The sequence below is a fragment of the Boleophthalmus pectinirostris genome, unplaced genomic scaffold (assembly GCF_026225935.1).
Source record: "Boleophthalmus pectinirostris isolate CB_2022bp ecotype Guang Dong unplaced genomic scaffold, ASM2622593v1 HiC_scaffold_8, whole genome shotgun sequence".
Taxonomy (NCBI): domain Eukaryota; kingdom Metazoa; phylum Chordata; class Actinopteri; order Gobiiformes; family Gobiidae; genus Boleophthalmus; species Boleophthalmus pectinirostris.
The window spans coordinates 36,697,951-36,710,488 of NW_026571515.1; the positions used below are offsets into that span (position 1 = coordinate 36,697,951).

General features: G+C 41.0%; 1 protein-coding gene across 1 annotated transcript; it reads right to left on the reverse strand.

The window, feature by feature from the left end:
- Positions 1–3,785: 3,785 nt before the first annotated feature.
- On the reverse strand, positions 3,786–12,066 carry sall4 (spalt-like transcription factor 4). The gene is made up of 4 exons (XM_020920513.2): positions 11,907–12,066; positions 7,375–9,657; positions 6,422–6,726; positions 3,786–5,653 (listed from the first exon to the last, which is right to left on the reverse strand). Exons 1-4 carry the CDS (start codon positions 11,971–11,973, stop codon positions 5,258–5,260), a joined length of 3,051 nt encoding a protein of 1,016 aa, XP_020776172.2. The 5' UTR covers positions 11,974–12,066; the 3' UTR covers positions 3,786–5,257.
- Between the last annotated feature and the right edge of the window lie 472 nt (positions 12,067–12,538).

The following is a 12,538-nucleotide window of genomic DNA, read 5'->3' on the forward strand; positions in this document are numbered from 1 at the left end:
CTGGACTAAAGTTTTTTGATGGAATATGTTTGGCAGTTCATCCAAGCTGCTTGTGCAGTTCAGAAGTGAAGAAGCAGCTTGGATGAGCTGTTGCCATCAATATAGTTTGTTTGTCACGTAGTCAAGTGTCAAGTTACATAGTTCTTGATGAGATAAGCTACTTTGGTTATAACTAATTTTAGTGATCCACAAGGGTTTTGGTTTTGTTTTGCCAAGTAAAATATGATTCAAATTCAGGAGGACATTTTTTTCCATTGCCAGATTACACAAAAGACCTCATTATAATACCAAATAATTACATTTTGTCTAGACAGTACTTTTAACAGTGACTGAATCACACAAAAATTAAAAAAAAGACTTGAATTTAGAGCATGCCTCTGGTAGATTGTTGTAGACACAGATCCTAACCCTCCAAGCCCATATAGCTCAGGGCGAGTGACACTCAAATGAGAATCCTGGCTTGGATTGCCCATGTTTTGCATGCAAATATGAAGTCATTGAAAATGCAAAAAGGCAGGATTAATGTCTGCTCATGTATCTCAAGAACAGAGAAATGTATTTTTCCCTGGGTCACTTGGAGGCGTACAAATGTAAAGTAGGGACTGAGCATGCGTTTGAGGGTGGCCATGTAGGGAAAGTCTGTTCAGCTGCTGGTAAATGAGCTTATTGGTGGAAGACATTAAAGAGGTTGTCAAAAGTAAAAATCTGATGCTAAAACTATATGGAAACATTTGAGCAGTCCCATTCACAGGATAGAAATGAAGCTTTCCTAAATAGCTTTAGAATGCACATAGACCCATATATGCCCATGGAGCACTCCGGAACCTTCCTGGACCACTGAGGGGATTACACAGATATAAGACCACATCGGAATCGAAAAGAAAGTACTATAATTTAATGTTGAAAACCACATAAAGAGTGTTTTTTTTATTATCATCGTGGCATCAGAATCAGTATTGATGAGCATTGAGTCTATTCCTTAGTATCAAAATCAAGTTTGAAATGTTTGTATCATGACAACAGTCCAGGTAGAGGTAGACACCTGGACTCATTGATTTTAAAGTAGTGTGCCAGGGAACAGAAGTGTGCTTTGGGAGACTGCCAGGTGTGTCTTGAAGAAAAATCCAATTTGAGTTTACTGATTCACAAGGTCAATTATTGTCATATTTGGACATTTTGAAGTGGCCTAAGCAAACTTAGAAAACTATTAAAGACACAGAACAATCACTGGTAACAAAATCTCTAGCCTCAGACACAGTGACATAGACACTTTTTCTTTTCTGGGTTAGATTTCATAATGCTTTGGTGGATTTTAAATAAAACAGTGAAATAAGTTGACTGACTCTGGACCACACAGGCGATTATTTTTGGAATATGGAGTAAAAATGTGATTTGTTGCTCCTATTCAGTTTTTACTTTTTAATAATAGTTTAATTTGATATTATTTGTCATTTTAACAGCAAGCATGTAAGTAATTCTACCACTAGAACTTCAGTAACATCATATTGCCTTGTTATATAGACTTAAATTTAGAGTTCCAAGCCTTTTTAAAGGTGTTGTGGCTCTGTCAGATTGATGTAAAATGCATCCATCTGAAGGACAAGCTGTACTGGGCACCTGTCTGGGGCTCTTCACTACAAATATGTATTTTTATATGCGACCCTCTGTGAAAAAAGTTTGGACACCTGAGGACTACAAGAACCAACTTATACCCTGAATAAAGAGGTGTATCCAGGGAAACAAACGGATGATGCATAAAGAGAGCAACCTCAGATGACAAGGTTAGACTCAATCAGACTCATATGACACTTTATTTATATTTTAGGTATGGTGGTTGGAGCACATGCCCACCAACTTGAAGTCTGGTAGTTCAAGTCCCACTCAGACCAGTCCTTAATGTTGTTGTATCCTTAGGTAAGACATTGTTCCCTGCCTATGTATGTGGTGTGGGCATGCTTGAGGTGGTGCAGATTGGCAGGATCACTTAAATTATTCTGTCCCACTTAGTATGGAGCAATTGAATAATGCATGGACGAGAAACTGAAATTGAGTGTCTGGAAAAACACTATACAAGACTATTGTATTAGTATAACATTTGAACTCAAATATGACCAGGTAAAACTCACAAACAATGTTCTGGTTGGACAAAATTGCCCAAGTTAATTAGAGATGGTTCTCACTTTTTGTTTTTGGTTTTGTTTGATACCAAAGCAGAGATGGAACATTTCATTCCTTAAAATATTGTGCTTGTTGATATATGTTAAGTATGAACTATCTGAAGAAGTAAATACATTTGATAAAATCACATATAATCTATAATGATGTATATGATGTCATGCACCCAGATAAGGCAAAAGACAAATTTCCCTATAGCAGGGGACTCCAACCAAGCTCGGGAGCAAGGGGTTTTTGAATTACACGTACTATGCTGAATAAGTCAGATTTGATCAATTAAATGCCCATTTCTAGAACATGGTTGGGATATTAATCTAAGTTCTGAGTAATATGAAGTGTAAGGAAGCTGAAATTTCATGTGGGGCTACAAAACACTTCAGAAAACATGCCAGAAAAAAGAAAAGAAAATACATTTGTTTAGATTTAGAGTCATTTTAAAGAAGTTTAAATAACAGCAGTTAAGGCTCTGATGGCCACACCACATGACATTTTAACACTTTAAGTACAAAAAACATGCATAATAACTAAGGATTTCTGAAAAAAAAGGATTTGGTTTCATGGAGGTCAGAGGTATTAGAGATATGTGGTGAATTATTATGAAATTTAAAGCTTTTTAACTGAAGAAATTGCAATTGGACAGAAAGTTTAGGCATCATGTCATTGACCCATAGGCATCTAACTCTACCTCATTAAGGCTCGGCACTTAAATACACTGTACCCCATTTTTTGTGACCACTGAAACTAGTAGCTCCCTGGCATTTTCGTTTTGTAAAAGGTAGCTCACTGGAGGAAAAAGGTTGGAGACCCCTGCCCTTTTTAATATTTCATGGCAAAGCACAGTGTAAATTCACAAATGTCAAAACTGATCATTTCTATTGGACACAACATCACTCTGTTTAACAAAAGTGTGCATTTTAACAAGATGAATTTGAACTGCCCCATCTGTATTCAATCAAACTGCCCTATAGAATGCTGTAATGTCATCTGAAACTCAGCAATAACATTATATTTCAACACTTTGGGGGATTAAGGTTAGAGTCTATTCATATTTTGTGCCATATTTAAACCTGAGCCTAGATAACTGACACATTTCAATGCATTGTTAAAATATTGACTGAATCCAATTATAATGCGAACAATTTAGAGCCTTTCACCATCCAATTATTTTTCTATTATTGGCCAAGTACCAACACTGAAAACATTTAAAAAGTCACGCTGATTTTAATTCTCAAAATCAGAAACATTTACATGAAGAAAACATTTGAAAAAAAACGTAAAATGTACAATGTAAACAGGCCGAACTTGGCACATTTCTTGAATTGTAGAGACAACTTGAAAGCAGTTTTGACATGGTTCGCTAAAAAAGGCACAACTTGGCAAATGCATAATATTGTACAGGAATGTATAGCAAGTCCTACACGTATTAAACCACTGAGTAAAGTGTCCCGTGTTACAATCATGTGTTCAACTCAGCAGGTAGACGCTGATAATCCATCGCTTTAACCCAAAAAAGTTATCAGAACATGCAAAACACAGTGCAGAGAGAAGGGGGCACAGACTATATATAGAGAAATGAGGTAGAACTAGCCCCTACCCTCAAACAATGTGTATTATAAATAAATTAACGCTACAAAAGAGGAAACATCAAAAATAAACTTAAAAAACCTGATGTAACTGAAGAGATTTCAAAATGTATTGGTAAAAATGGAGTATATTGTAACTAAAACCTGATATAAAGTGCAGGCATTAAGAAGAACAGCAAGCCTCCTGAGAAACATCCTCTTAGAATTTTCACGGACAACATTTGCAATATAAAAAAAAAAAACTGAAAATATATGAAGAAAAAATAAATTAAACATAGCTGCGATTGTGGTTACAGTATTGGAAAAACAACGACGAGTTAGGCACTTGAAGATGAGTAAACTACGGCAGCCTGTAGAGTCCGTAACGCGCACGTTTTAGTGATATCAAAATGAGTGACGCAAATCAGGCAGAGATTCTAAAAGGATTTGACTAAACCTCACGAAATTTTAATGATGAAAGGTTGTAAAATCCGTGTCACGCAATACAAGTAGTCACATAGAAAGCACAACGTGGTTAACTACATTTAGTTCTGAACAAAGAAATTAAATATGTCCGTTTAAAAGTCTGGCCCTGAAACAGTTTATAATAAGAAATACAATCCTTCAAAGTACCAGGGAGACGAAATGCAGTAAAGTTTCAAGTAAGTTCTACATTCAAACTTCTATAGACAAAAACGTAACTCAAAAATACCCGCATGTGTAAGTATTAAATGTATACGAAATAATATTACAACTACAGTAGTACTGTCAAGTCCAACTACAACGCTTGGTATAGTTTTCAGATCAGCGAGAGCAGTTTTTATTTTCAATCTGGAAAAGTTAAAACCAAAACGGAGCAAAAAATATACAATAATTTCTATGCGATTGTACCACATTTGATAAAGACACATTCATTAGGACAAATGCAAACTCATCCATTAGTTAAAATGACCTGATTTTACTCAATATGACTGAATAGTTAAGACTTGTTTTTGAATCAGAAGCTTTTTCCAAGTAAAATTATCTGTTTGTCGAATTGTAATATATACACAAAAATTGCAGATTTTTTAAAGAAATATTTAAATACTGTGTAATGTTCGATCATTCTTAAAAGATGCACTATGTAACTTTTTGGATGGAGGTCTGTCATCTGCTTGTTTCTATGGATACGTCATTGCTCTGCCTGGAATGTTCCACAATGTGGCATTAAAACAGCTCTACATTATATTTATTCAATTACAAGTGGTTTTATAGCTCAAAAATACCTAGAAAAACAGGAAATCTGACTGAGTGAGGTCGCCTCTCCACAGATCTGACCTGTACCTTGGTCTGGTTTGGTTTCCATAATGCCATACTGTGAAACATTCCATACAAAGCAATAACATCTCCATGGAGAAAAGCATTCGATGGACCTTCCACCAGAAAAGTTACACAATGCACCTTTACGTCCAAGCTTCTAAACTTGTCAAAACTACTCAGATCAAATAGTCATCTCAACTAATCTAGATATAATTTGCATTTTAGTTCACTGCGATTTTCCCCTCTTCCATGAAATGTGGAAATTGTGTTTTCGGCGCGCCATCCGAACTGTTCTTCTCCATGTCTCCAATCCCGCCCGTCGACCCGATCAGAGGTCCTCCCGCGGGGCTACCTGGGATCGGTATCCCCCCTCCCTGGATGACGGAGATCTCGTTGGCCTTCATGGTCAGGCCCCCACTGAATGCCGCGGCGTACTGGTTCCACAGGGAGGGGTCGAAGTTCAGGTGGGGCGGGGGAGGAGGGGGCGTGGGCAGGTCTTTGGGCGTGGGGAGCATCTTGGGGTCGGTGGTCATCGCCATCAGAGCCATGGGGTTATCCAGAGACAGGCGCTGGCCACGTCGGGAGTTGTTGTTCCACATGTGAGTTCCAATATGCACCTAAATGGAAAAAAGAAGATAAAAAGGTTAGATAAAGTACAAGAGATTTCACTGGCACAACTCAGCATTTTGATTTTCCTAAGCAGGGCCAGAATGTCTAGAGACACTGGACTTAACATCTTGGCTACTAGGATTTAGAATTTGCATGTTAGAATTTACCATTATAAAAGCAATTTTTTTCCTGCCATCTTAGATTTATTTATTTTTTGTCAAAGTTATTTGGGGAAAGAAATATTGATTGAAAAGAAGTCAAAACTGATTTGAACTGTATCAATGAGTAAATCACAAAGTGACTACATTTATATTTTTAAAGCTGCCAACCCTGAAGTTTAGACCTCTACAGACATGTTCTGAAATATGGAGATTGTTGTATTAGTTCAGCAGTTCATATGGCAGTCTTTCTCAAATCACAGATCTAAATAGTTATTTTTAGAAAAAATATGAATGAAATTCCTAAACTCATATTCAGATTCAAACTCATGTTTTCACAATACTAAAACATCATCAAATTTGATTTTGATAACAAGGAAAAAGGCCTAATACTTAAGGTTTTTGGAAAACACAATGATAAAAGATTTTCTATAAAAGTTTACAATTTTTTTTATACAAAATGATACTTCTTTTTTTTTAACTTAATTCATTTCCTGATATGAAAACTATTCTAAAGCAATTCAAGAAAGCTCCAGTTCTCTCCCATTAGTAATTTTTGACTGTTGGTACTAGCACAAATACGTTTCTAGTTTCAATACTGGTTTTAATAAAACATACCTTGAGGTTTCCTTTGGTGGTGAACGCCCTTCCGCAGATGTGGCAGGCGAAGGGCTTCTCTCCGGTGTGTGTCCTCTCATGGATCTGCAGAGCACTGGCTGAACTGAAGTTTTTCCCACAGACGTTGCACAGGTGCTGTTTGCTCTGCCTCCTGGGGGCCGCAGAGACAGAGGAGGCCATGGCGGTGCCCTGGGGCATGTGAGAGCTGAACAGGCCGTGAGCGCTCAGGGGGTTTTCAGGAGGAAGTTTCATCTCCAGACTGGCCAGGCTGGGGGGTATCCTTATGAAGGGCATACTGCTTTGACCTGCACAGAATATCATAGAAACAAATATTAGATAACTGGATTAGATTGGATATCTGGGGCCCCTTTTATAATCAAAAGATAGCTTCTGCGGAGTTCCCATTTTACAAAACTTCCATAGAATAGTATGAACTACTCTAAATGCATTTAAAAGGTTTGTAAAATAAATAAATGCATAAATAAAAGATACATGTTCAGTCCTGTGACGATTAGGATGCAAAATCACAATGTGCAAATGAGTTACACAATACATGAGTTAACAACTGTCAACTGTAGTTTAGATCTGTACAAACAATAATGCAGTTCTTATTAGTTCATATTTCATTGTGCTTTCCTCAATTATTTTGGTTGCATAAAAATGTGAGCTTTGGGACAATTTAAAAGTTCAGTCTTGTCTGACTTAAAACATAAGTGGTATTAAGTGCAGTTAGTAATTAAGGAATCTCAGGCCAATGTTGTTGGTTTTTTTTGTATTAGTAGATTGACATTTGATAAAAGTCTTAAATATGAACCCATAATCATGTTCAAAATGTGTAGTTTGAACTGAATGTTGATCCTAAAAATTATATTAAATTGCAATTAAAATAAAAATGATCAAGAGAATTTATTCAGAAATAATTTTAAATCGAGTCCGAGTGTCGTTAAACATACCGTAGTCTCCATTAGTGTAAGGGGTGGTGGGCTCCTCTTTGATTGATTTGGGGGTGAAGCTGCCAGAGGACGTGAGGTCGAGAGCTCCACTTGACTCTGTTCCATCTTGGGCTCCACTATCAGAGTCTGGCCTGGACGCACTGGACCCAAACTCCTCCGAATTGGGGGACTTTCCGTTCATCATACTGGAATTTACGGGAGATGAAGACGACATAGCGGAGTCTGAAATAGCTGGGCTGCGACCATTGTGATAGTCCGTTTCCCTGGGAACAGACGGAGACTCCCTCGATGTTTCGCTTTCAGACGCTGTGCTGGTTTGGCGTTTCAGAGCTAGAGCAGACGTGAGGTTTTTGAGCACATCCAGGCTGGAGAAAGCACTAGGAATGGTTGGATTTTCTTCTGGAGCAGGGGTGACTGGAGCAGATGGTTCATTGGATTTGTCATTACTCAGGTCAGCCTCTTGGTCCTCCATCGTGGCCTCAAACCCACTTGTGTCTAGTGACTTCTCATCTGGGAGAGAGGAGTCCATGGCTTCGGTCGGTTCAAACTGGTTTTCTGTGACCGGCGTGTTGGGGATCTGTCCGCCCATGTGCATGCGGATGTGCTGCTGGAGGACCACAGCGTTGGTGAACTTCTTCTGGCAGATGGGGCAGGAGTGCTGCATTTTGAGTGGCGTGTTGGCGCGGTGGACCCCGTAGTGAGCCTTCAGGTTGCCCTTTGTGGAGAAGGCGCGGCCGCAGATCTTACACTTGTGTGGTCTCTCTCCTGTGTGTGTGCGGTAATGCATTTTCAAGGAGCTCTGGCAGCTCAGGACCCTGTGACAGATCAGGCACTCGTTGGGGTCATTGGTCCTCTTCTCCAGCCCGTCCACCATCTGCTGCAGTTTGGCTGTTCCAGAGCTTTCTCCAGAGCCGTTCATCGTGTGGAGCGCCCCCAGCAGGTCTTTGGAGTCCTTCTGCGCCTGGTCCAGTCCTGACTCTGGGAACACAGAGGAAGATCCCTCACTGGTGGACGGGGACGGCCTCTGTGAGAAGCTCTCTGAGCCGATGAAGGGGGGCAGACCGGAGGGCAGAGAGGGGGGTAGGCCAGTGGGCAGTTTGAGGTCGGTCAGGTTGGACTCATCCAGGGGCACGGACATGCCGAACGGGATGCCGCTGCTGGTGGGCACATTGTCCAGGTGCTCGGGCACAGGGTGAGGGTTCATGGCGATATTGGGGTACTTGTCCTTGTGCCTCTGGAAATGCACTTTGAGGTTTCCTTTGGTAGTGAAGCGGTTCCCACAGATGTTACACTTAAAGGGGCGCTCTCCGGTGTGGGAGCGCAGGTGGATCTGCAGAGCACTGTCATTGCCGAAGGTTTTGCCGCAGTATTTACACTTGTGCTTGTACATGGGGTCACTGGGCTTGGTTTCTGTAGGCAGACTCAGCAGTTTAGCCTTGGCCTTTTTGGAGGCATCTGATCCACTGAAGGTACTTGGGAAGCCCATGACTGGCGACTGGGGGAGTAGTGCTGGTATGCGGCTGGCCAGGTCTGGAAGGCCCTTTAAAACATCCATCTTCCCCAGAGCTGAGGTTGGAGCGCTGTTGGACAGAGGTAGTTTTCCTGGTTTGGTCTCCATGGGCAGGGTTTGGCCGCCGGTCCTCTTCCCGATGAGAGCAGCTGCTGCAGAGAGCTGCTGGGACAGGTGGGCCCCCAGAGCTTTGAGGGGGTCCATGGCTCCAGGTGTCAGGCCCTGGGGCGTCATCATGGCAATCTGGATTCTAATCTGCTCTGTGAGCTGGATCTGTTGTAGCTGCTGCTGCTGTAAAACAATGAGTTGCTCCAGGAGCAGAGGGAGCACCTGCGCTGTGTCCTGTGCAGAGCTAGAGCTGTTAGACACATGCTGAGACACAGCCACTTTAGTATCAGCCAGAGCCTCCAGAGTCACATTAGAGTCTTGAGGAGAGGAGGAGGAGAAGCCCCGGTCAGAGAGCTCTGTGTGGGCTACATCCTCCACAGAGCCCTCCTCCTCCGCTGGAGCTTCAGGAGCAGCAGTAAGAGAGGGGCTGCTCGACTGGCCATCCTCTGGGTCACTCACATCAGGAGAGCCCTGGGCGAACTCCTCTGGCACAGAACCGTCTCCCTCTTTCATGATCACAACCTGCTGATTTTTAGTGCAACTCTTCTCATGCTCCAAGAACTCTGCCTCATCGAAGAACTCAGCACAGCAGCCGTTACACACACGTGTCTCATCCATACGGAACCGCTTCATCTCATTCCCAGGCTCCTCGTGGTCTGTGATATCTGGGACAGAAGAAAAAAAACAAAAACACACATTAGTACAACAGATTCAAAAATAGAGAAGTCCTCAAGTGAGAAAAGTAGTTTGGGTCAGTAAAATTATTTCTTGCAAGTTGATTTGATGAGACAGAATTGGGACTTTGTGTCACAGATTAATTTGTCTACGGCCAACAGAGGGCGCCATTCTACCTGTGACGCAACTGAAAAGAGTCAGTATAACAACGCGCTTCATGTTCTACACTAACTACGGCATTTTAAATTAAGATATTTTAGCCACGTTCTTTTAATGTGTAAATCTATGCTGTTTGCAATACATCCAGAGAAATAAAGGACCAAAACTGCTTACACACTAGAAATGCAAATACTGGTCAAACAACAATGACAAAATGCTCACTGGGTCAGTTGTCCAAACCATGCATTTTAATGTGGGCTACCTGTGGCACACCGCGTCACCACAGCACAGAATGGTAATGCAGAGTTTAAAATGAAAAGACAAAGTGAAGGTGCTAGACGCATAGTTTGCATTTTTATGGAGGAAACCATTTGACTTGTTAATCTGGTGACAAAGGAACAATAAAACTACTCCCTTAACTGAAATACTTTTGATAAAATCGGTAGAAAAGATTTGGAACGGTGGTCTCGGTTTCACTCACACTCAAAATCTGATTATAATAATTCAGATTCTTTTAATAATAATAATAATAATCTTATAAATCTGGCGTGAATGATCGGATTTCTTTCTGATATCGGTCCCTTTACGCATGAGTTTCCAGTTCGAACGCAGAAGGCTATAAATAATCTAAGAAATCCAAAATATGAGGGAATATTTAATAGTTTTAAATGAATTTACAGTAGACTATTCTAACATACATTTTTATTATCTTAAGCTATAAACCATGAGTCCTTACAGATCAAATAAAGAAAGAGGCCTACATTTAGGGTGAGTTCTCTTGGAAGGATTAAGATTTAGACACGATCGTCACAATAATTCGGCCAATAAAAAGTTCAGCGCACATTCACAACTGTAGTTTCCACTAATAAAAAAAAAATAAAAATAAAAAATCCACTGTAAAACTGTGACCCACGGTGCTGTATGTCCACTTGGCGGCGCATGACCCGATCACCTTTAGCGGGGTATATGGCACGAGGTCAGACGATATTTGATTTGTGTGCGTCCGCTAAAAACATTAGGGAAAAGTTCAAAACAACAAGAATACGAGTGGATTACTTTCGACTATTCAATCATATACAATCATCTTTTATCTTACAAAAGGGTGAGTTCTATGTTAATTTTATGGCAGCACCAAAACGCACCCCCACCCTGCCCTAAACCTCTCCACAAAAAAGCGTCCATCCCCCACCGCTCCATATGTACCAAAGGAAACAGTCATGCATTAAACTGGGGGATTTATTGCCTTTAGGTCAGCGCTCCGCAGAGTCACATTTCATACAGTTTTTGGGCACCTTTGTCTCGAACCACTTCATGCACATGTTACAAACTTAAGCCAAACTAAACTCCCTGACCAAAACCACGAGCACGAAGCGCAAAGTAAACTTAACAGTAGAAGTTGACACGAGTTAAATATATAGAAGAACCCAAAAGGATATAAAAAGGACCACACAATAGTCAAAGGGTCTGGAACATTCACGTTCATTCCCCGTGGAATAAAAGTAGCCCACCTCAATTCAAAATTCATTTGAGATGATGTCTGAGAGATTTAAATATGATTTGAATCATGAAAATCAAAAATGTATCTTAGCACGCGTCGGCTTCACAAGGCTCCTTCTCCAAGCTGAATAAGAGACGAACATATCGACATTATGTTGCAAATAGTGCAAAAGAATTTGTCTACTTTAATTCACCCGTAACTCGTGTGTGGCCTTAATAAAAAGAAACACCAAAACAAACACTTAACCCTACAATTAAACTCAGTCAAAACGATGAAGTAGCCTGTTAATCCTGTAAATATTTAAAAGTCCTCAGTGCGGAATGCTGTGAATTGGTTCAAAGAGAATTTGGAAGCACCGCTGCGCACACCTGCATTGGACCAAAATGTGTCCTTTTCGCCTCTTTCCTCAACATCAAAAGTCTTTGTGTTTCTCTCACGAAACGAGCTCCGGGTCAAAGTTTGAGCCAAAAACAACTCTTCTCAGACTTTGCGTAAAGTGAAATAAACGCGACGCTCTGGCTGTGCCCGTAAATCCACAGGTTTCATCGGGACTAGCCACCGTCGTGTAAAGTTTGCACTCACCATTCTGCGCGGAGCCTGGCTCGTCTGAGTTTATGTGCTGCGGCTTGGCTTGCTTGCGTCTCGACATGGTGCAACCATCAGGAGCAAAGAGGGCCAAACTAATTTCCTCCTCTTCTTCAACAAATTCTTGTGCTCTGAAAATGAGCTCCTCAAGTAGAAATGCGCATGTCAGCGTAATTATTATTATCAATAATGCATTGCGATTTATCACGGGGCTCTGACAGCTGATTGGCTCCAGTCCAAGCGCTCACACATTATTCAAATGTGCTCCTATTGATGAGAGCTGCGCGGTGCCAGGAGGGGCGGGCGGAGCGCTGCCACTGGCCAGCCCGGGCCAGAGGGCTGTCCATCGGCTCAGCGGCCTCCCTCCACCCGGGGAACAGGGCGAGATGTGACCAGCCTATCCCAGGGGCCAAAAGGCTACACCTAAATATGTACGAGCGACATTTTACAGCCTACTGATCTTTTGTTTGATAACACTAATAACATTACAGGCTACAAAAATGATGGTGAAATGTTTTAGAAGAGAGTTTGAAATGTGCTCCAAAGATCTCTTAAAGACAATGTGTGCATAAAAAGAGAACAATATAATAGACCCGTGATTTAAAGTTAATGAACAAGTATATAGTGTA

Bases quoted from the DNA above. Each gene is read 5' to 3' on its own strand.
- sall4 (XM_020920513.2), bottom strand. From the start codon at position 11,973: ATGTCGAGACGCAAGCAAGCCAAGCCGCAGCACATAAACTCAGACGAG. The intron at 9,658-11,906 runs GTGAGTGCAAAC...CTTCTGTCCCAG, and splicing joins GCCAGGCTCCGCGCAGAATG to ATATCACAGACCACGAGGAG. The intron at 5,654-6,421 runs GTATGTTTTATT...TTTTCCATTTAG, and splicing joins CCACCAAAGGAAACCTCAAG to GTGCATATTGGAACTCACAT.